The 23,521-nt window shown below is 37.5% G+C and overlaps 1 protein-coding gene across 1 annotated transcript in view; it reads right to left on the bottom strand.

Moving 5' to 3' along the window:
• The window catches only part of LOC147732723 (NXPE family member 4-like), an 89,125-nt gene extending 66,053 nt beyond the window's left edge, over positions 1–23,072 (bottom strand). Inside the window, exon 1 of the mRNA XM_086954311.1 lies at positions 22,329–23,072. Within this exon, the coding sequence (XP_086810437.1) occupies positions 22,329–23,072 (744 nt within the window). The remainder of the gene's footprint in view (positions 1–22,328) is intronic.
• Between the last annotated feature and the right edge of the window lie 449 nt (positions 23,073–23,521).

Here is a 23,521-nt window from a genome sequence, read left to right as displayed (position 1 = left end):
CAGGTGCACTGAGAGTTCAGAGTTCAATTGAAACATTGTTGTGTGAATTTGCAAACATGAGAGGTCTTCCAGGAGGTGGTTGCTATGGAAAAAAGGCAGAGAGGGCAGAGGGGGGAAGGGTTTTGATTTGAAAAAAGTGAGGGAAGAGTTATGATTGGCTAATATGAGAGATATGTGAAATGAATATCTGTATTTCTGTGCTTTCAATAGCTGCAGCCTCTGGAGTGCATCCTTTTTCTTCTGCTGAAGACAATTTGGTGTATTTCTGAGACTGTTTTCAAAACTCAAAAAGTATTTGCTAAGGTGAGAAAAGATTTATTTAATTTAGATAGAGAATAGTATGATTTGTCTCGGTAGGATCGAGAGACAAGAGGAGGCCAAAACAAAGGGGGAAATGAAGGAAAGAGGGCAAGGTAGACCCCTTCTGACCCCCTAGGATTGATGAGGGGGATATTATAGAGCCACGCGGGGCCCAAAAATTGTTTTTAAAAAAATCCGATTTTTTCGCCGTAGAGACGCGTCTTGGTACCCGAACCGGGCAGCTAACCGGGCAGCTAACCGGGAAGCTAACCGGCAGTGTAACGGGAGTCTGAGGAGTAGCTGATTGGCTGTCAACATTGTAAACAGTCCGGAGCGGCCGCCATCTTGTCTCTCGGTAGGATCGAGAGACAAGAGGAGGCCAAAACAAAGGGGGAAATGAAGGAAAGAGGGCAAGGTAGACCCCTTCTGACCCCCTAGGATTGATGAGGGGGATATTATAAAGCCACGCGGGGCCAAAAAAAAAAAAAATCCAATTTTTTCGCCGTAGAGACGCGTCTTGGTACGCGAACCGGGCAGCTAACCGGGCAGCTAACCGGGAAGCTAACCGGCAGTGTAACGGGAGTCTGAGGAGAAGCTGATTGGCTGTTATCATTGTAAACAGTCTGGAGCGGCCGCCATCTTGTCTCTCTGTGGGATCGAGAGACAAGAGGTGGAAAAAAAAAAGGTGTAAATGAATGAAAGGGGTAAGGCAGACCCCTCCTGAACCCCTAGGATTGATGAGGGGGCTATTAAAGTTCCCTGGGGGGTGAAAAAAAAACCAAAAATTGCGATTTTTCGCGGTAAAGGTGCTTCCTGGTACGTTAACCGGGCAGCTAACCGGCAGCGTAACGGGAGTCCGACATATTGTGTTTTTTGAACGTTTGTGATATGTGCACGTGTGGATTTTGTCTAATTAAGGTTAAAAAAATATATATATATCTTTAAGCGTGTTCTGGCGCGCTTACGTTTTGGGTTTGGTTTGCGCTGCAGGGACGATACATCACGGTTATGCGATGCATCATGGGGCGTCTCACGGGCTACGTGATACGTCACTTAATAAAGAATATATTTTACAGCTATAGATATTAGCTTTTAAAAAACCAATGAAATTCACAGAAAAAACCATAGGTTATAGACCATATATAGTTAGGAATTTGCATTTACAAAACCTTGAAAATTCACTGAAAAAACCATAGGTTATAGACCATATATAGTTAGGGATTAGCATTTAAAAAAACTTATTTTATTTGCACAAAACCATTGAAATTCCATATATAGTTAGTTGCACTAACTATATATCGCGGACCCGCAATCCACTGCTAATGATGTCACATATTACATCATTCATGACATGGTCAGTGACATCACTGATGACATCACTGATGACATCTCAAATGACATCACTGATGACATCACTGATGACATCTCAAATGACATCACTGATGACATCACTGACATCTCATTTGACATTACTGATTACATCACTGATGATATCATTTATGTGATAATACATCTTCAGACTCTAATATAACCTTAGATACACTCAGTGTAAACAGGCACTCACAGACTGTCACACATCCATGGAGTTACTCATACACCTAGTCAGTCATGCAAAGAATCAATCACATCTCCATTTACTCAACTATACAGTTATACACACCTTACTTATTCAAACATATACTAACACATATTTACTCTCTTATACAATCCTTGATACAAGTTCACAATGATTCATACAGCCACTCTCACATTCACTGGCTCTTATGTTCAGTTATTTATATATGTCAACTCTCACATGGAGTGTGTTTTACATATGTACTTACTTTGACATGTAGCACTGAGATATCCATTCACTCACCAATATACTCATGCACACAGTCAACTGTCCATACAGCTGTTTCTACATGCACTTTTGAACCCATACACCTAGGGAATCAGCTGCTCACACATCTATGCACAGAGTTATACACCTCCCAGCCACCCACACACATACTCAGTCTCCTATACAAATACTTGGGCAACTATTCAATAACCCATATAGTTACTGATATAGCTACTGATTTAAACATGCAGCAGTTTACAGAACAACATAAATAATGATTGCCAAATTAAGACACTTTAATCACTAACCCATGCACTCAGTGAGACACATTTAATCATTCTCTCATACAGTCAGTCATGCACCTACTAAATCCTTCATCCAGACACTTATACATCCACTCATTCTTCAATGTGTAAGACATATTTTAACTTTACAGAAACATACAGTCACTGGGTGTTGTCATCAGTGATGTCATCAGTGATGTCATCAGTGATGTCATTTGAGATGTCATCAGTGATGTCATCAGTGATGTCACTGACCATGTCATGAATGATGTAATACGTGACATCATTAGCAGTGGATTGCGGGTCCGCGATATATAGTTAGTGCAACTAACTATATATGGAATTTCAATGGTTTTGTGCAAATAAAATAAGGTTTTTTAAATGCTAATCCCTAACTATATATGGTCTATAACCTATGGTTTTTTCAGTGAATTTTCAAGGTTTTGTAAATGCAAATTCCTAACTAGGATTTTTCCCTATGGGATTTCTGAAAATTCTATGTCTAATAACTTTGGCGTTTGTGGACGGAATCGGCTGAAATTTTCAGGAAAATGGCACATTTTGTTTCTGAGCAGCCCCTGAAAATTTGGGGGGGGTTTGGCAAGGGGGGGCCGAGAAAAAAGGGGGGTCCCAAAACGCGTTTTTCCCATGTTAATTTCCATAGGGCGGTTGGCCTCACTTTTAGCCCGAACGGCTGAATGGATTTGTACGAAACTTGGCAAAATTGTAGGGACTGGTAGCCCGATGTGCCTTTGCTAGGTCTCAATATATGTGCTCCAGTGGATTTTGAGAAATTAACGTTTAAAATAAGATATATATCTGTAACAGCGCTCCGGGTAGCGTTCCGGTTCGCGTACTTTTCGCGTAACGGAACTTTGCGATGCCAAGCTGATTGGCTCTTCGGTGTCTGTCAACATTCTAAACAGTCTGGTGCGGCCGCCATCTTGTCTCTCGGTAGGATCGAGAGACAAGAGGAGGCCAAAACAAAGGGGGAAATTACCATAAGGGGGCATAGTAGATCCTCGTTGACCCCCTAGGTTTTATGTGGAGGTTGTAAAAGGTCCCAGCAGGGCAAAAAAAAAAATTTTTTTTTTTTTTTGCGTGGTGAGCGCCTAGTACGCGAACCGGAAAGCGTTCTGGGCAGCGTACTATAAGGATAATAGAATGATAGACTTTTCTAATACTGTATGTTAATTGTTTGTTGTTTTTGTTGTTTTTTTTGTTTTCTTTATTTTTAAAGTTTTTATTTTTATTTTGATTGTGTTTCATAATTCATTAAACTTTCTAACATTTCAGTGTCAGAAATTTCAAAATTGAATATAGGGTGTAACATGTTCTCATTTTGAAGCAGGTTATCCACTGCTTCAACACATTGTAGTAGTTCCTGGTCTCTACTTTGATCCATAAAATCATCAATTTTTTCTTGGCTGCTCTCCTCCAGAACAATTGTAAATTTAACTTGTTGCTCGCCTTCCATTTTGCCTGAAATTATGATTAAAAAAATATATATTAGTAGAGATAGGGCACTGTTGGGATTAATTTTAGATAGGCAGTTTTTATCAGTGAATTTTTCTTTTGGCAGTGTATAGTATCAGAGTGGAAATAGGACTATAAAAAGTGTATGTGATTTAACCAAGAGAAGCCTAACTCCATTCATAACTATAACAGAGAAGTCTATCTAAATCCATAACTACTACAGAGGGATAGTGTATATCTATCAGAAAAAGTCTACCATATTACGTTATAGTGCACAATATACTTCAGTTTTAAAAATAACAACTTACCTTCACAAACAAGTTGAAGTGTTTGGTAGCTATTCAAATGTGATGTACAACAAGAAGTAGTAGTCAAAATGGCTGTGTTTTCTTCTCTTCCTTTATATATATTCAGGTATATAACCAATCAAATGTCAGGTAATATAAGTAGAAAATGAAAGTAACATTTTCATTGGTTGTCAATTCCAACACTTCAGATGTGTTTTGTGAAGTAATTTACCTCACGGTATTTAGAGAGGTCTATAGACTTAATGGCTAAATGGAATTTCAATCAAATTTGTGAAAATGAAAGGGATTGTTATATAGTATAAGCTAATCTATATTTGGTGAGAGTGTCTCCAGTCGTTTTTCTGTGAATTACTTTCCCACCTTTTTTTTTGGACCACTTCCCGGGAAGCGGTCCGGTCCGCGAACTAGGAGCGTAACGGGAGTCCACCATTTTGTGTTTCGGTCGAATTAAGATATAAAATGGAGGGTAAATAATGTTCAGAATGGGTAGAAGGGGGCACGGTACAAGTATTTTGACCCCCTAGGTTTTCTGAGGGTGGCTGAGGAGGACCATATGTGCGGAGAAAAAACATTTTTTTTGAAATTTTGCGCGGTTAGCTTCCAGTTCGCGTACCGGGTAGCGCTCTTTGAGCGTAGTTTGTTGAAAATTACAGAAAAAAGTTAGAGAAAAATAATAATTGTGAGTGATCAGATGAAGGGTAGCTCTGAGAAGAGCTTTTGGGTTTATGGTACATTTAGGTACTTATAAGTAGGTACCAATGCACAGTCTTAAATTCAGAATGAAAATTCTGTTGCCCTCATCTGAGAAGTGAACTCCATCTCCTCTGTAGATATCTTGCATGTAGTAACGCAAGTTATTGTTGTACAAGGAGCCCATTCCATGGTCTCTCATGTAAGCTGAAACAGATTTGTTTACATGCTTCCTCGCTTTCTCAATTTGTGGACAAAATTGGTTGGACCATCTCCATTTCTGTCTTTGGCATATATTGGAATATACCAAGGCAGTTTGAGGAAAAAGTGCCATTAATTGCTCAAAGGTGTCCTTTAAAAGCATTTCCAGACCTACCCCAGTCAAAGTGCCCAAATCATTACCTCCACAGTGCACTATTAACAGGTCAGGTTTTGGCAAATGCATAAAGGTTTTCACCAATGGTATCAATTGGTGACATTTTAATCCTCTTTGGCCCAACCACTTAATTTCCACATCTTGTAAATTGAGGTTAGGTAAATTTCTGTTCTCAGCATACCTTTGAGCCCAGTGGATGTAACTATGTCCAACAATCCAGACCTTAAACATGGTGGGAGAAGGTTGGGCTGCAGTCAGATGAAGTGTGGTAATGAAAGGGCAGTTGAAACAATAGGAGTTTGTAAAGAAAAAAAACTGTGGATTTCCAGTGCTAATGATTCATTAGCAGTGATTGGTGCATTTCCATTTCTGAAAACAGAAAGTTAGGGTGCATGGATGTGTTCTTTGAAAGATATAATTTGAATGGTCAAGGAAGAAACATTTAATGAAAGATTGCACTGGATACGCAGGTGCACTGAGAGTTCAGAGTTCAATTGAAACATTGTTGTGTGAATTTGCAAACATGAGAGGTCTTCCAGGAGGTGGTTGCTATGGAAAAAAGGCAGAGAGGGCAGAGGGGGGAAGGGTTTTGATTTGAAAAAAGTGAGGGAAGAGTTATGATTGGCTAATATGAGAGATATGTGAAATGAATATCTGTATTTCTGTGCTTTCAATAGCTGCAGCCTCTGGAGTGCATCCTTTTTCTTCTGCTGAAGACAATTTGGTGTATTTCTGAGACTGTTTTCAAAACTCAAAAAGTATTTGCTAAGGTGAGAAAAGATTTATTTAATTTAGATAGAGAATAGTATGATTTAAGGAGAAAATGATGAAGAAAGCTGTGTTTTTAAAATGTGGCTTTGTCTCTAGTGATATACAAATAGATTTTGGTTTTAAATTTTAATTGCATATTCGGTGTAGCATTCTGGCATGCAGTAACACAAGTTATTGTTGTACATGGAGCCCATTCCATGGTCTCTTATGTAAGCTGAAACAGATATGTTGTTTTTAAAAACGATTTTTGAAATCAATTGCATTTCTGGATATGTACTGCTAGAGCTTCATAGGTTGTTTTGGGTCATATTTATAAGGCATTTGAGTGTCTATGATGTTATTTTTCCCTTTTTAAATGGAAAGCGTTCCTCATGGGGCAAGTTTCTTGTAAATACGCTCCCACCTGTGCTTGGCAAATTTAGATTTTGATTATGGGAGTTACATAGCCATGTTAATAATGTCCAAAAAATGGTGCTAGGGCATTCCAAAAAACGCTTTCATGTGTCTCAAGGACATTTTCAGTCATTTCCTCTTGAATGCAGGTATACAATTGATTTATATGCTGTGTTTAAAAACGATTTTTTGAAATCAATTACATTTCTGGATATGTACTGCTAGAGCTTCATAGGTTGTTTTGGGTCATATTTATAAGGCATATGAGTGTCTATGATGTTATTTTTCCTTTTTAAATGGAAAGCGTTCTTCATGGTGCAAGTTTCTTGTAAATACGCTCCCACTTGCGGTTGGCAAATTTAGATTTTGATTATGGGAGTTACATAGCCATGTTAATAATGTCCAAAAAATGGTGTTAGGGCATTCCAAAAAACGCTTTCATGTGTCTCAAGGACATTTTCAGTCATTTCCTCTTGAATGCAGGTATACAATTGATTTATATGCTGTGTTTAAAAACGATTTTTTGAAATCAATTACATTTCTGGATATGTACTGCTAGGGCTTCATAGGTTGTTTTGGGTCATATTTATAAGGCATATGAGTGTCTATGATGTTATTTTTCATTTTTAAATGGAAAGCGTTCCTCATGGTGCAAGTTTCTTGTAAATACGCTCCCACTTGCGGTTGGCAAATTTAGATTTTGATTATGGGAGTTACATAGGCATGTTAATAATGTCCCAAAAATGGTGTAAGGGCATTCTAAAAAACGCTTTCATGTGTCTCAAGGACATTTTCAGTCATTTCCTCTTGAAAGCAGGTATACAATTGATTTATATGCTGTGTTTAAAATCGATTATTTGAAATCAATTACATTTCTGGATATGTACTGCTAGAGCTTCATAGGTTGTTTTGGGTCATATTTATAAGGCATATGAGTGTCTATGATGTTATTTTACCCTTTTTAAATGGAAAGCGTTCCTCGTGGGGCAAGTTTCTTGTAAATACGCTCCCACCTGTGGTTGGCAAATTTAGATTTTGATTATGGGAGTGTTTCCTAAGTTTATGAATGACATTGTGCAGATGAAGTTTAGGTCTGACCACAGATTCAAAAGAGGTCTGCCCTTTGTTCAAGAGTAAAGAGGACATGACTTACTTCATTGGTAGGCCTTGGAAACACTAGTGATGTAATTGAAAAATGTGGAGTTTCTTTTCCTCATTTCAGAATTACATCACCTGTGTTTCCTCATTGACTTAAAATATCCTTAATACACATGAAAACGTTTTTTGGAATGCCCTAGCACCATTTTTGGGACATTATTAAAAAGGCTATGTAACTCCCATAATCAAAATCTAAATTTGCCAACCACAGGTGGGAGCGTATTTACAAGAAACTTGCCCCATGAGGAACGCTTTTCATTTAAAAAGGGTAAAATAACATAATAGACACTCAAATGCCTTATAAATATGACCCAAAACAACCTATGAAGCTCTAGCAGTACATATCCAGAAATGTAATTGATTTCAAATAATGACTTACTTCATTGGTAGGCCTTCACATGTATTATCTCCTTTGTTTTCTTCAGTGAAAATCTTATCTGCAACCATGTGTTGGCCTCACCTCAAACGAACAAAACAGGTGATGGACCGAATGTGGATCAATGACACACATTCACCCCAGTCCAAAGATCTGGGCCTAAACAAACCTTTAGATAGGCCACACCTTATCGTCATCCTGAATTAATCATTTAAAATGTTAGGGAGAGATTTATGATTGTTGTATGCCTGTTTTGTACCACTGTGTGTCATTTTTGTGATGCAGTGCTGGTGCAAAAGATTTGCTATGTTAAATAATAAGTAGGGCGTTAAGTTTTTGATGACTGTTATTCATTTACTGTTTGGTAATAGTGGTTAATAACATTTTTTATTATATTTTTCCACAGATTCAACTGCAGATCTTTTCTAAATTTGAAAAATGCCAACTAAAAATCGAATTAGAAAGGCTAGAAAACGTCAAAGACAGCAGGATGATCTTTTATTGCAGCAGTCCTCTTCCCAAAATACTTTTCAAAACACCAAGAAAGCTCCGGGTAAGAGCACAAAATCATTCTTAAGAAATATTTGTAGTAAAAAAAGTATTTATCCAAAAAATGTTTCAGTTCAGAAAAAGAAAAGCAATTTAAATGGTAAGGAAAGACCAATCAAAAATGTTACTGGTAGAGCAAGAGATAACTCTGTGCATGATAGTAGAAGGAAACAACAGTTTAGGGACATTCGAAAACGAATGTTCCGCAATAGGATAATAGTTAATTTATTAAAAAATATTAAGAAAGGCCAACAGAAAGTGGCATTTTATAAGAAGAAGAAAAATGTAGAGAAAATTATTGATCATGCTTTTGAAATTAAGCGAAAGTTGTTTATTTTGGTAATCAATAGAATTAGGAAACTAAGCAAGGTAATTTCTGATTTCAAAACAAAAAGTAGATGGAAGAGAGTAGTAAATCATAGTAACTTTTGTGAAGTTTTTTCCGGAGAATGGATGCATAGTTCAAGTTGTGAGGCATTTTTTAATGAGGAGAGTTATTTTCAGGATAATGATTTGGTGTTTGCAGTTGACACCAGTGGTCGAGCTTATGAAGTGAAGGATGGTTGTCCAGTTGAAAAAGAAAAACTTGTGACAACAGAGACAGAAGAGGCGCTAAGTGATGAGGTTTTAGGAAGACGTCCTAAGGGTCCTGTGTACATTTGGAAGTGTAGTTCTATTTGCAGTGTGCGACAGGTTTCCATCAATTTGCTTTGTGATTTTATACGGACATTTAATAAGAAAAGTTTGAAGCAGAAAATGAAGTTGTTGCAAGATTTAGATCCTTGCAGAGTGAGACAAATGACAGGTTTGCGTGGTCATTCACTGGCTTGTCTTTCCAGGAGAGTATGCCAGAGTGTTTTTCATCATTTCAGGATGCTAGCAGTGCATCATAATAAAGTGAGAAAATTAGTGAGAATGTTGTATTATGCTAAGAGCCAAGCAATTATGCTTAAACAATTATGTGCTGCTCTTTTGCATGGTTCTGAAATAGATGTGAAGAATATTTGTGAAGAAATTGAGTTTTGTTACTTTGGTAGTAAAGATGAGAATGTTCAAATTGACCCAGAAGTAGAGGGTAATGTTGAAGATAATGTACAGGTTTCCAGTACAGATAATTTTCAGAAGGAAATTGCCACGTTTCAGATGAAATCAAGTGAGAGGCCTAATTTCACTTGTGTATGTTGTCGACGCACTTATTATAAGAATCAGACTAAGTTAGTGGATTTATATGCAAAAAGTGAAAGGGAAAATAATAGTGAATGGAAGGATTTTGCCACATACTTGATGGTAGAAAATTAGTTTAATTTGGGATCGGATCAACGTGTGTGTACTTATTGTTGTAACAAATTAAACAAAAACCAGATGCCTGCTAGGGCGGTTCATAATAATCTTGAATTGGTTGAGATTCCTTCTGAATTGAAGGATTTAAATACTTATGAATCTATTTTGATTCAAAGTATCCATCCCTTTCAGGCTATTGTAAGAATGGAGCCAAAGACAGGGAAGTTGCCTCCAGCAGATTTACAGAGAGGATTAAAGGGAAGAGTTGTTTATTTGCCTCTAGATTTGAACAAAAACATTAACACAATTGGAGTAGAAAAAGTGGAAGAGGAACCTTTGGTTATCTTGGTTAATGGTGTTCCGACAAAGAATAAGAAAATATGGCAAGATTTAGTGGATGTTAGGAAAGTCAAAAAAGCAACATTGTATTTGAAGAAAAATAATAAGTACTATATAAATGTATATGTTGCAGAAGAGGAAGTAAGTGATGAAGAGGATAGCGATTTGTGTGCTGGCCAAATTGAGAAAGTAGAGGCCTCTAAAAGTGAAGAAATATATGAACATTATAGTGTTCATCCTTTGCATTCCAAGGAAGTCATGGGGAATGCAATTGAGTTGTTTCAAATGAAACAAGCCAAAGGGAGTCCCATTAGTGTTTGGGAGGAAAGTTTGGAAGCTCGGTGTTTCCCACAGCTATTTCCCACAGGTCGAGGAGGAAGATATGATGAGCGACCTCATCAAATTCCTGCGTCTGAATACCGGACTTTACGATTGTATGCAGAAGATCCTAGGTTTCGTCAATGCATTCCCTATTTGTTTCATCTCCTGTTTGAAAGCGATCTGTCTGGACTGTCATATGCAGTGAACCACATCTTAAAAAGTGGTATACAGATGCGAAACATCTCGGCAAGTGATTTTATGCATAAAGTCAATGTCCAAGACAGTATTTTGGATTCTCACTTAATTAATCTCATGGCGTGTCAGCGTGGTACTAATGAGTACTGGTACCGTCGTCATGGTGATTTAAAATGTATGCTGAGGACCATAGGAACTCCGACATGGTTCCTCACTCTGAGCTGTGCCGAGTATGGCTGGGAAGACTTACTTGAATTTCTACGAGAGGCAAATGGAAATATTGAAAACATTGAATTCAAGACACCTGGAGAACTGTGTTCTTTGGATCCAGTGAATGTATGCAGGTACTTCAATCATAGATTTGAAGCTATGATGTCTTTCATCACAAAAAAGAAGAATCCACCTCTTGGAGAGGTGTTGGATTTCTTCTGGAGAAAGGAGTACCAAGCAAGAGGTGCTCCTCATATACATATGTTGTTGTGGATCAAGGATGCACCTAAATTTGGAACAGATCCGGATGACTTAGTGATGAATTTCATAGAACAGTATTCGACGTGTGCTGTTCCAAACGCAACGGAGAAGAAAAGCCTAAGAGAACAAGTTCTACGTTTCCAAAGCCATCGTTGTGGAAAGTACTGTCGTCGTAAATTCAGAAACAAGGACAAGTTCTACACCAAATGTCGTTTCAACTTTCCACGACCGGTGATTTCTAAAGGAAGAGTGAACAGTTTGATGTCTTCGCTGCGACATAATGTGACGAGGAAATCACCCAAAAATACATACAATTTGAAAAGGAACGAAGAGTCCAAGTACATAAACGACTACAACCCAGTGATTTTGTCCATGTGGAATGCTAACATGGATATACAGTTTGTGGCTGACAACTGTATGGCTGTGGCTCGGTATGTGACATCTTACATCACCAAAAAAGAAAAGACAGAATTGAAGGATATGTAGGAGGACATTTCCCATGAAAAGAGCCTCAGCAAGAAGTTGTACAGTTTCAGTCTGAAGATGTTGTCGCATCGAGAAATCGGAGCTTACAAATGTTGTGACCGGTTGTCTTCAGCAAGTCTCTATGCCAAATCCAGGAGTATCGTTTGGGCGAGTCTTGGTCTTGCTGCAACGCGAAATCGAGTTCTAAAACCTGTCCGGCAAATTGAGTATTTGGCAGAAAAGGAACCAAACAGTACCGACATTTTGAAGCCCAACATGTTGGATACATATTATCCAAATCGAAGCAGTCACCTTGAGAATGTTTGTCTATATGAGGTTCTACAAAATTATATATTCAAGAGGAACATCAAAGAAGATATTGAGAAAGGAGTGTATGCTGTAATTGGAAGTGAGGGATGTCTGGTCAAGCAAAGAAAATGCCAATTAGTAAACCATCGAAAATTGAGTGGCGAATCTCCAGAAAAAAAGGAGTTTTTCTATTTAGCACTTTTGCAACTTTTCAAGCCTTGGCGTGCAGAAGAGGAACTGCTTGGAGATTTCCTCTGTTACGAAGACTCTTTCACTGCTGCTAAGGAGACCATAGAATGTCCTGCTTTTCCCAAATATCAAGAAATGTTGACTTTGGAAATTGAGCAGGAACCAACGATTGCAGCTGAGATTGCCAGAGACAGTTCTCAGGACAGTCAGAGTTCTGTTTCATTGAGTCAGGATCCACTAGGAGGACCTATTATCGAAAATGAAGCTGCCACTGCTATGAATGAAGTGGAAAGAGCCATGGCACATGCTCAGGAGGATGCAGTTAACTTAGAAGACTTGGAAAAACAACTCAACGTTGAGCAGAGGAAAATATATGATGAAGTTACCAAGGAAATTGAGCATGGATTAAGTCATGAGAAGAAAGAGTGCTTATGTACATCGTTGAAGCCAGTCCGACTGTACGTGAGTGGAGAAGCGGGAACTGGAAAAAGTTTCCTCATTAAAGCAATTTCTTGTTATTTGCAGGAAAGGACTGAGACATCGTTGTCTTGTGTTGTTACTGCTCCTACTGGATTGGCAGCACATAACATTAAAGGGATTACTTTGCATCGTCTACTGATGCTGCCGGTGGAGCATGACAACAAATTACAATACCACAAGTTATCTGGAGATGCTTGTTGTGAAGTTTCAAGAATCTTGAGGAAAATGAAACTTCTTATCATTGATGAAGTAAGCATGGTTTCCAATGTCATGCTTGCCTTTGTGCATTTGAGAATGCAAGAAGTTCTTAAAACTGAATATGATGTGTTATTTGGTGGCAAACACATCATTGTTTTTGGAGATCTTCTGCAGCTGACGCCAGTGAAAGGACAACCTGTGTTCAAAATAATCACGCATGAAGATACCAGGAAGTGCCTAGGGAGCATTGGCAACGTTAATATATGGTTAAATTTCAATTATGCTGAACTGCATGAAAATATGCGTCAGGCGAAGGATGAAGATTACAAGAATATTCTACAAGATATTAGAATTGGAAAAGTGACCGAGCATGGGAAAGAAGCTTTAAATGCACGATTACTGTCAAATTTATATCCCGAACAAGACATTGTGCCTGAGAATATTTTTCAGAAAATTACTGAGAAGAAATCCGGAATATGTTTGATGCCAACTCTTGCAGAATGTGCCATCTTCAACAACAAAATGTTGAATTTAGAAAAGCAAGAGATTGTGAAACTTGAAGCTATTGACAAAATAGAGCATATGGGATCAACAATTATTTTGTCTGAGAATTTGAAATCAAAATTGGATTCATTAGAGAAGACTATATCTAAAACAGCGGGTTTTGAAAAGACTTTGAATGTATGCTTAAATTGCCGAATCATTTTGAGAAGGAATTTACATGTTGAAAGAGGTCTGGTAAATGGATCAATGGGTAATGTTGTTGATTTTGAGAAATACAGAAGTAGAGATGGTATTGAATTTTTAAAAATTAAATTTGATGGCATTGAGGAAGTACAGCTAATTGGTCGTTGTTCTGCTAGGTTTTTGCTTGTTAAAGATTTATATGTTCGCCGTAAACAGTTTCCTGTTTGCTTGGCATATGCGGTGACAATCCATAAATCGCAAGGTTTAAGTGTAGATAGTGCATTGGTGAATATTGGCAGTTCTGTGTTCAAGGAGGGTATGGCATATGTGGCATTGTCACGAGTTAGAACTTTATCGGGATTGTACCTGATTGACTGTGATGTCACAAACATTTGTGCGGATCTAGATTGTGTTAAGGAATACAATAGGTTAAGAAAAGAGTATGCGCCACATTTGCCTCAATATCCTTTGTTTGAGAAACGTGTGGTAGGCCGGAAACGAAGAAATATCAGTAACAGTAGGGAGGTTGTAGCAAAAAGCCCAAAAGTCGATGAACCGAAAATTGTATGCAGAAAGAAAGTGGATTCTGTTCAAGATGTTGTCGGTTTTCAATTTGAAAACAGTTCTGGTGTCAACTGCTATGCAAATGTAGTGGTTAATGTTCTCTTTTCACTAGAGACTTTAAAAGAACAGATTGTGTTCAATTCGGAACAAAGTTTATGCTGCTTGTTGAATTCTGTATTAGACAAATGTAGCACTGATCGAACAAAAGTAGAAAGTGTGTCTGAAGTTCGTTATCTGTTAGATGAATGTTCAGGTCAAACAGACTTCTCTGAAAATAATCAGCAGGATTGTCAGGAGTTTTTAATGTATATGCTTGATGTATTGCAAGATGAGGGTGTAGATGTAGATCACCTGTTTGGGCTTTCTTATCAATGGCAGCATGACTGCGAGAACTGTATGGTATCAAGTACTACTAGTGTAGACTCAGAAAGATTTATATATTTAACTTTGTCAGATAGTAAATCAGTCTCCTTTAATAAGCTAGTAAATGCAGCGGATCACAACATGGAGTGTAGCCAATGTAAATCTGAAATGATGTCAACATTATTTATACGAAGATATGGCCAGTATGTCATTTTAATGATCCAACGATGTAGGCCTAATGGATCAAAATTGTCAACTTTAATAAAAAATGTTGTTGCTTCTCAGCTGTCAATATCAGGAAGGACTTTTGTAACTGTAGCAATTATCTATCACGATGGTCCTTCAACAACATCAGGACATTACACAGCTTATTTAAAGTCTCGAAACGGCTGGTCATTCTGCAACGATTCTGTTGTAAGTTTCAAAAAAAAATTGCCGTTTGACCTTAAAAATTCTTACCTGGTGTTTTTAAAACCAAAATTTTAAGGGAAGACTCTCGGAATTTCCTTTGAGGAATTGCAAAAGGTTCATGAAGTAGAGGGAATGTAAGTCTGCAATGCTGTCTAGATTATTGGTCCAAAACTTTTAATTATAATGTCATTTTAAAAATCCAACTATATAATTCTGATGCAAGTAAGTCTGCTTCATAGTAAGCAGTATCAGTGTCATAGGAAAAGTAGAACGTGGGTGAGCAAGAAGGGTAAGATATTAGTAGTCCAGGATTGTGAAAGTAATCTTAAATGTTTTCTTTTTGAAAGTTGCGAAAATAGAAAATGACGGGATTTCATTAGAAGAATTACAAGACTTGAAAAACGCTGCAACATGATTTGGCCAAGTGGAAACATGTGGTAGAATGTGAGAAGTATTTTATTGTATGTAACATATTTTTCAAAACGATGGAGGTTTTCTTTCAGAAAGTGGCGGGCAGAAAATATTTATAGCACAACAGAGTGGATGCTGTTCATAGGACATCCTTCGACGTTATGGAAAGTAAGTTAATTTTAAGGAGTTTTGAATTCAGATTTCTTAGGTTGTATGGGTTTTTTAAACACAATCATTTTGATTGTGTTTTTTTTCCCCGCTGTTACATGATGAATACCTTCAAGTCACTGATTTAAGTGAAATTTGATACATTCTGAGAACAGCAAAAATAAACCATTTAACATGTATAATTAATGTTCTACTTTTTGTACTTATGATATACATTTAGAAATGTGAGGTAGATATGGAGAAACTGAGGCTTCTGTAAGTGTCAAAGTTAATGCTTACAGTGCTGCATATCTGGGTACTGTTTTTTTTTTTAAAACTGAATAGACCTCACCTTAAAGAAACCTCTTGAAAGGACACATCTTATTTGTATCCTGAAAGAATCATTTAAAATGTTAGACACAATTTTATGATGGCTTTACATCTTTTTTGCGCTGCTATTGCATCACTATTGTGAGACATCAGCAGTGCAAAAGATGCACCATGTTCCAAAATAGGCCTCACTTCATCAGCATCAAGATACTGTTTGTTTAAAATATATATCTTTAGGATTGTGTAGGGGACGTATAGCAGCAGAGGCTTCTGTAAATCTCAAAGTTTTTGAAAAACTGTTTCTTCTTGAACCTTTTCCCTTGTCTTTTCAAATTTTTAAATACATGTTTTAATATTTTTGAAATGTTTCTTCTCTCTTTTACAGATTGAAAGTATGAAAAAATATTTGAAAAAGTTAACAAGAATTATAAGGTAAATGTTTTCTACTCTTTTAACCCGCAATCCACTGCTGATGATGTCACTGACTATGTCATGAATGATGTAATAAGTGGACATGACTTACTTCATTGGTAGGCCTTCACATGTATTAATGCATACACTGCTGCACTTCTGCGTACTGTTTCATATGCTGAACTACATCTGCACTATGAGATACCTAAGCAAAGGCAACACAGGTGATGTGATTGTGAAATGAGCAAAAGAAACTCCACGTTTTTCAATTACATTACTTGTGTTTTCTAAGTTTACGAATGACATTGTGCAGATGAACTTTAGGTCTGTCTATGGACACAGAAGAGGTCTGGCCGTTGTTCAAGAGTGAAGTGGACATGTTTTACTTCAATGGTAGGCCTTCACATGTACTATCTCCTCTGTATTCTTCAACAAGCATAAATTTGATATGCAACCCTGAGTAGGCCTCACCTTAAACAAACTTTTGGAGAGGACACACCTTATCGTCATCCTGAATCAATCATTTAATCTATCACATTTAACATCTATTAGTTCTACTGCTTCATTTCTTTAATCCTTACTTTCCTGTGTTTGCTACTTCTCTCATTCCTTTCTCTATTACTTAATTATTCTACTCCTTCCAGTATTTTTCTCAGTCCCTCTCTTCTCATACTTCTTCATTATTATTCACTCATTCTGTCTCTATTAATGTTACTGTTTTTGAATGATCTCAAAAAAATTTTAAAACAAGAACAGTAAGTATAAGGATAGGAAACAGACATTTATGTTACAAGAAAGACAGCTATAGGAAGTAAACAAAAGATACTGTTACTCGCAATCCACTGCTGATGATGTCACTGACCATGTCAAGAATGATGTAATATGTGACATGATCAGAAGTGGATTGCGGGTAACAGTATCTTTTCTTTACTCCCTGTAACTGTCTTTCTTGTAACATAACTGTCTGTTTCCTTCCCTTATACTTACTGTTCTTTTTTTAAAAAAAATTTTTTGGTTCGCTCCTGGTTCGCGTACCGGAGTGCGAACTGGAAGCGAACTAAAAGAAATAGAGGTTGGCAGAGTTTCAAAAATTCTACCAATTTTTTTTATAATGGGGAGGTAGTTCTGAAAAGAACTTTTTTTTTGGTTTTTGTTGTTTTAAATTTTTTTAATTATTTTTCTGAACATTTTTTATATTTTTTTTGTTTTTTCTGAACATTTTGTAATTTTTTTGTTTTTTGGGAGGGAGGGGGGAAACAAAAATGATTCATTGAAGAGGGCTCAACAGGAGCAACGAAAAAAAGAAGAATTTATTTTTTGGGGCGTTTCGGGCAAACATGATTATTGATAGCTTTTATTATAAGAGTAATGCTACTTTCTCGGTAGCATATCAATTGATTGCACCGCACGCACACTTGCTTTACTTCCCCCATGTCCATTTGAATGTTCGGGACCACCTCTCTCGCCTCTGGTCCCGATACTTCTTGGACGACAGATCTTCTCGCCATTGCCGGGGGATTTTGCTGTTCATCGCGAAGCTGGGCAGCACTATAATTGTTTGGGTGCCACCTACTCATGTGCCTGTGCATCGTATAATTTCCAAAACTATATTTTTTGTCCGTCCCCCTTGAAAGTCGATCGTCGCAAATACGGCAAAAGACATATCTGGCATTGACTTTCTTTTGCCCTGCTGGAAATTAAAAAAATTGCCAGATGAAGTTTTCCTTTCTGTTGTACCTCCTGGGCTCCTCTGGCAAAAACTGAGGCTCTTCCTCCTCTTCCTCCTCTTCTTGATCTTCCTCTTCTTCAAAGATTGGTTGAGCAGGTGGTCCTTTCTTCCCTTGAGGAGGTGGGGGTGGTGGTGGGGGAACACTAGCTGAAGCAACAATTGAAGCCATTTCTCTAGAATGTAAAAGGGTCTTTCTCTCACCAAGATGAAAGTCAGAGTGAGGAAAGAAGGAGGGGTTTTCATCATTTGGGAAAAGCAAAAGTTCTAAACCAATGAAAAGTGTTAATTTTAGATCACATGACCTAGTATTACATCATTAGGAAACCAAAAGTGAAATGAACCAATGAAAAGTGTTATTACCAAGTCACATGACCTGCTGTGTTTACGTTTCGCGCTTTGCTCCGCTTTCCGGTCCGCTTCCGGGTCCGCTAACTTGGCGCGTCCAATGACGTATTACGCGACAACGCAAAACGTCATGCTAACGTAACAGTTACGCTAAAGGAACGTTTACCGGTTCGCGGACCGAGCCGCGGCTTTAAATTGAGCTAACGGGAAGCTGACCGGTTCGCGGACTGGGAGCGAAACAAAATTTTTTTTTTTTTTTTAAATTTATAAAAAACATGTAAAATATATTTTAAGATTTAAAGAAGAATACATTTTACAGCTACAGATATTAGCTTTCAAAAAACCATTGAAATTCAATGAAAAAACCATAGGTTATAGAGAATATATAGTTAGGAATTAGCATTTACAAAACCTTGAAAATTCACTGAAAAAACCATAGGTTATAGACCATATATAGTTAGGGATTAGCATTTACAAAACCTTATTTTATTTGCACAAAACCATTGAAATTCCATATATAGTTAGTTGCACTAACTATATATCGCGCACCCGCAATCCACTGCTGATGATGTCACATATTACATCATTCATGACATGGTCAGTGACATCACTGATGACATCACTGATGACATCTCAAATTACATCACTGATGAAATAATACCGATGGGCTCAAACAACGAATTCATACCCAGACTGTGGTGGCCTGAGAAAGCAGAAATTCCACCTAATACTGCCACCACGGCCCGCAACCTGGGAGTGACTTTTGATAGTAATCTGTCCTTTAAACAGCAAGCACTGAAAGTGGCAGGTACGTGCTTTGGTGTTATAAAGAGTCTGAGAAAGTTCTTCGATCTCCTTCCCTTGGAAGCCAGGAAAACAGTGGTGGTCGCACTGGTTACATCTCATCTAGATTACTGTAACGGACTATATGCAGGCACCAATAAGGAGGTCACCCACAGGCTCCAAATGGTCCAGAATTCGGCGGCTAAACTCATATTAAAGTGGCCCAGAAGATCATCAGCGACAGAAGCCCTTAAAACTCTACACTGGCTACCTATCATTAAAAGAATTCTATTCAAAATATTGCTCATCACCTTCAGAGCATTTCATCAACGTGGACCACTGTATCTGCGGAAAAAATTCACCAGATATCACCCAACTCGAATTCTCCGCTCGTCCAATGCCAATCTTCTGGCAACTCAACCATTCAGGCTTAAGACTCGTGGAGGCAAGTCCTTTGCGATATTAGGTGCAAAAGCATGGAACACCCTTCCTCCCCGCATAAGAGCGCTGGACAAAGAAACTGAATTCAGGAAGCAACTAAAAACCTGGATCTTCACTCTTCCAGACACTATTGCCAGATCCCTAGTGTAAGATTACTATCTTATCAGCTACACAAGTGGGCGCCAAGATGCTCTTTGGAGCGATAGTTGCGCGGTACAAATAAATCCTTACATTACATTACATTACATATATATTCAATGAAAAAACCATTGGTTTTAGGCCATATATAGTTAGGAATTTGCATTTACAAAACCTTGAAAATTCAATGAAAAAACCATTGGTTTTAGGCCATATATAGTTAAGGATTTGCATTTACAAAACCTTATTTTACTCGCATAAAACCATTGAAATTCCATATATAGTTATAAGCGCTAACTATATATCGCGCACCCGCAATCCACTGCTGATGATGTCACATATTACATCATTCATGACATGGTTAGTGACATCACTGATGACATCACTGATGACATCTCAAATGACATCACTGATGACATCACTGATTACAACATCCAGTGACTGTATGTTTCTGTAAAGTTAAAATATGTTTTACATATTGAAGAATGAGTGGATATATAAGTGTCTGGATGAAGGATTTACTAGGTGCATGACTGACTGACTGATTGAGTGAGTGATTAAATGTGTCTCACTGAGTGCATGGGTTAGTGACTAAACTGCTTTAATTTGTGCATCATTATATCTGTTGTTCTACAAACTGCTGCATATGTTGATCAGTAGCTATATGAGTAACTGTATGGGTTATTGATTGGTTGTCCAAGTATTTGTATGGGAAACTGAGTGTGTGTGTATGGGTGGCTGGAAGGTGTGTGACTCTGTACATAGATGTGTGAGTAGTTGATTCACTATATGTATAGATTCAAAAGTGCATGTGCAAACAGCTGTATGGGCGGTTGACTGTGCATGAGTGTATTAGTGAGTGAATGGATATCTCAGTGCTACATGTCAAATTAAGTACATATGTAAAACACAGTACATGTGAGAGTTGACATCTATAAATAACTGTGCATAAGAGCCAGTGAATGTGTGAGTGGCTGCATGGATCATTGAAAACTTGTATCAGTGATTGTATAAGAGAGTAAATATGTGTTAGTATATGTTTGAATAAGTAAAGTTTGTATAACTGTATAGTTGAGGAAATGGAGGTGTGATTGATTCTTTGCATGACTGACTAGGTGTGTGAGTAACTCCATGGATGAGTGACAGTCTGTGAGTGTCTGTTTACACTGAGTGTATCTAAGGTTATATTAGAGTCTGAAGAGGTTCATCGTATTATCACATGAATGATGTCATCAGTGATGTGATCAGTAATGTCAAATGAGATGTCATCAGTGATGTCATCAGTGATGTCATTTGAGATGTCATCAGTGATGTCATTTGAGATGTCATATATATATATATTCAAAATGAGATTTCTGTTGCAGTTTTTTGTCAATGGAAATCATCCGGCACTCAGGGGTATCGTTCATTTCAGGCTTGTTTATTTAGTTACAGCAGTTACATCAACGCGTTTCGGGAGTCAAGCTCCCTTGATCACGATGTTTTTGCGTTGCCATTGTACCCTTCTTTATTACATGGATAAGGCAGTAAAAATAGTAAAAGGACACACATTGGTCAGTTCAGTTGTTTACAAATCTGGCGGCCATTTTAGCATATGTGAGTAAATGGGAAATTGGTATTACGCAGACATAAAAACACTTGTTATTTTGCATAAAAGCAAGTATAAAAGTAAACAAATGTTAAAATCCCAAAGAAACATGCTCAATATGGTATTAAAACTCGATAAAAAAGCAGTTTAACAATTGTGTGCAAGTGCATAATATCCAAGTCACAAACACAGAGATGGGGTTCCACAATTACATCAGGCAAGTGCCTTTTTCAACAAATGAAACCTTTTGACAATTGGGGATTATAACTCGTTATACCAAAATACTCCATAATTATTTGCCATACAATCTAACCTTTTAAACAACTGAAACTTGACTTAATTCATTCTCTGGCTCTACTGATCTATTATTATTTTAAATCAAAATGGAAATTGGATGGATGGTAACACTATTTTTAATCAAATCCACCTTATTGATCAATCATAAAGTGCAAGTGCCTATGTAAACAAGTAATACTCTTTCACTGTATACATTGATCTAAATAATACACGAAATTCAATGGAAGACAATAAAGTGCTAGTGCTAAAGTGCGTTTCATTATCAAAAAAGTGCTAATGCCTAAATTTCAACAATAGTACCTTGTACTCAATATGTAAACAATCCACTCATATTGCACTTCAACAAGAAATTATCTAAAGTGCCCGTGCATAAAGTAGTTTAAAAAAAATGCATTACTCATTTCAATTCATTTGTCACTAAGCCACAGCAATTTTAAATAACATACTATCATACAAAAAATAGCACTATTAAAATTGAAAGTCTCTGTTAATTAAAATCATTAACAAAAATTTCCAAAAAATACAGTTTCGGTATGCTCGAGGCTGAAAAAACAGTTCATCATATTTACAAGTAATCAGTTTAAGCATGTGTAAAGGTCTTCGTCAACGTTCAAACCCTGTGGCTCCTTGCAATTAAACTCTAGAATAAAATAGGTCTCTAATTTTCTGAGTTCGCTTTTCCTTTCTCCCCCTCTCCTCTTTTTTGGAACCTCTGCAATACATGAGTATTGCAGGCCTACGGGGTTTCTTTGATGATGTAATTCAAAGTGTTGGGCCACAGGGTAAGACCTATCCTGATTAGCAATTGCTCTTCTGTGCTGAAGGATTCGCTGGTGCACTGGTAAAATGGTGCTACCGATATAGATCTTTGGACATGGGCACTGTAGTAAATAAACTACGTATTCACTCTTACAAGTAATGGTACTTCTCACTTTCACGGTCTTATTAAAAGAGGTTTTAAAATCCGTGCGATTCATTCCATGTTGGCACGCTTTGCATTTAAAACATCTCTTAAAACCAGGTTTAGGTTTCAGCCAGTCAGTATTGCTTCTTTTCTTGTCTGTGAACTCACTTTGTACAATTAAGTCTTTCAAGGATTTGGACTTTCTATAGGTTATTTCAGAATTCTTTTTTACCTTTGAGCCCAACACTGGATCGTTTCTAATCAAATACCAGTGTTTTCTAAGGATAGTTCTTATTTCCTTATGCTTGATGTTAAATGTAGTTATGAATCTTGAAGTGCCTTGGTCTTTCTGCATTTTATTCAATTTCTGAGTTCTAGATGGTTCAAAAAGTATATTCTGTCTGGTTAACCTTTTGGCCATATTAGAAGCACCTTTAAGGACCGTCTCATTGTATCCTCTTTGTATGAACCTTTGGGTCATCTCAATCTCTATTGCGTTGTATTGTTCATCGCTACTGCAAGTGCGTCTCGCACTATAATACTCCCCAAACGGACTACTTCTTATTAAAGCCGTTGGGTGGGCGCTCTCGGCATGTAGGATTGAGTTCCCAGCAGTGCTCTTACGGAACACAGTGTTTTCTAGTTTATTGTTAAGGGGAGTAATCCTAATATCGAGAAAGTCTATAGATATTTTACTTGAATTCCCCACAAATTCCAAATTTAGAGAATTCGGATTTATTTCCTCGATAAACAGGTCGAATGATGTCTCCATGCCCTGCCACAGCACGAAGACATCATCAATATACCTAACCCACAATAGAATATGTTCCGACCAGTGATCAAGGGGACCCCCCATGAGCACCTGCTCCTCCCAGTAGCCGAGATGTAAGTTGGCATAACTGGGGGCAAAGCAGGTGCCCATCGCGGTCCCCCGCTCCTGGATGTACAGATCACTGCCAAAGAGAAAAATGTTTTTAGTTAGACACCATTCCATAATTTCAAGGATCATTCTGTTTTGTGAGGCAAGGCGTATTGGTCTCCTATTTAGATAGTGCTCACATGCTCTAAGACCATCTACATGTCTTATACTTGTGTATAAGGTTGAAATGTCTAATGTCACAAGAACCATAGTTGTAGAATACCAACATATATCAAAGATACATTTCAAAAATTCGGTAGAGTCCTTCAAATAGGAGGGGAGCTTTCTGACAATGGGGTTCA

Source organism: Lissotriton vulgaris, chromosome 2_1, assembly GCF_964263255.1.
Source record: "Lissotriton vulgaris chromosome 2_1, aLisVul1.2, whole genome shotgun sequence".
Taxonomy (NCBI): Eukaryota; Metazoa; Chordata; class Amphibia; order Caudata; family Salamandridae; genus Lissotriton; species Lissotriton vulgaris.
The sequence above is the reverse complement of the archived record's forward strand: the minus strand, read 5'-3'. Positions and strand labels throughout refer to the sequence as shown.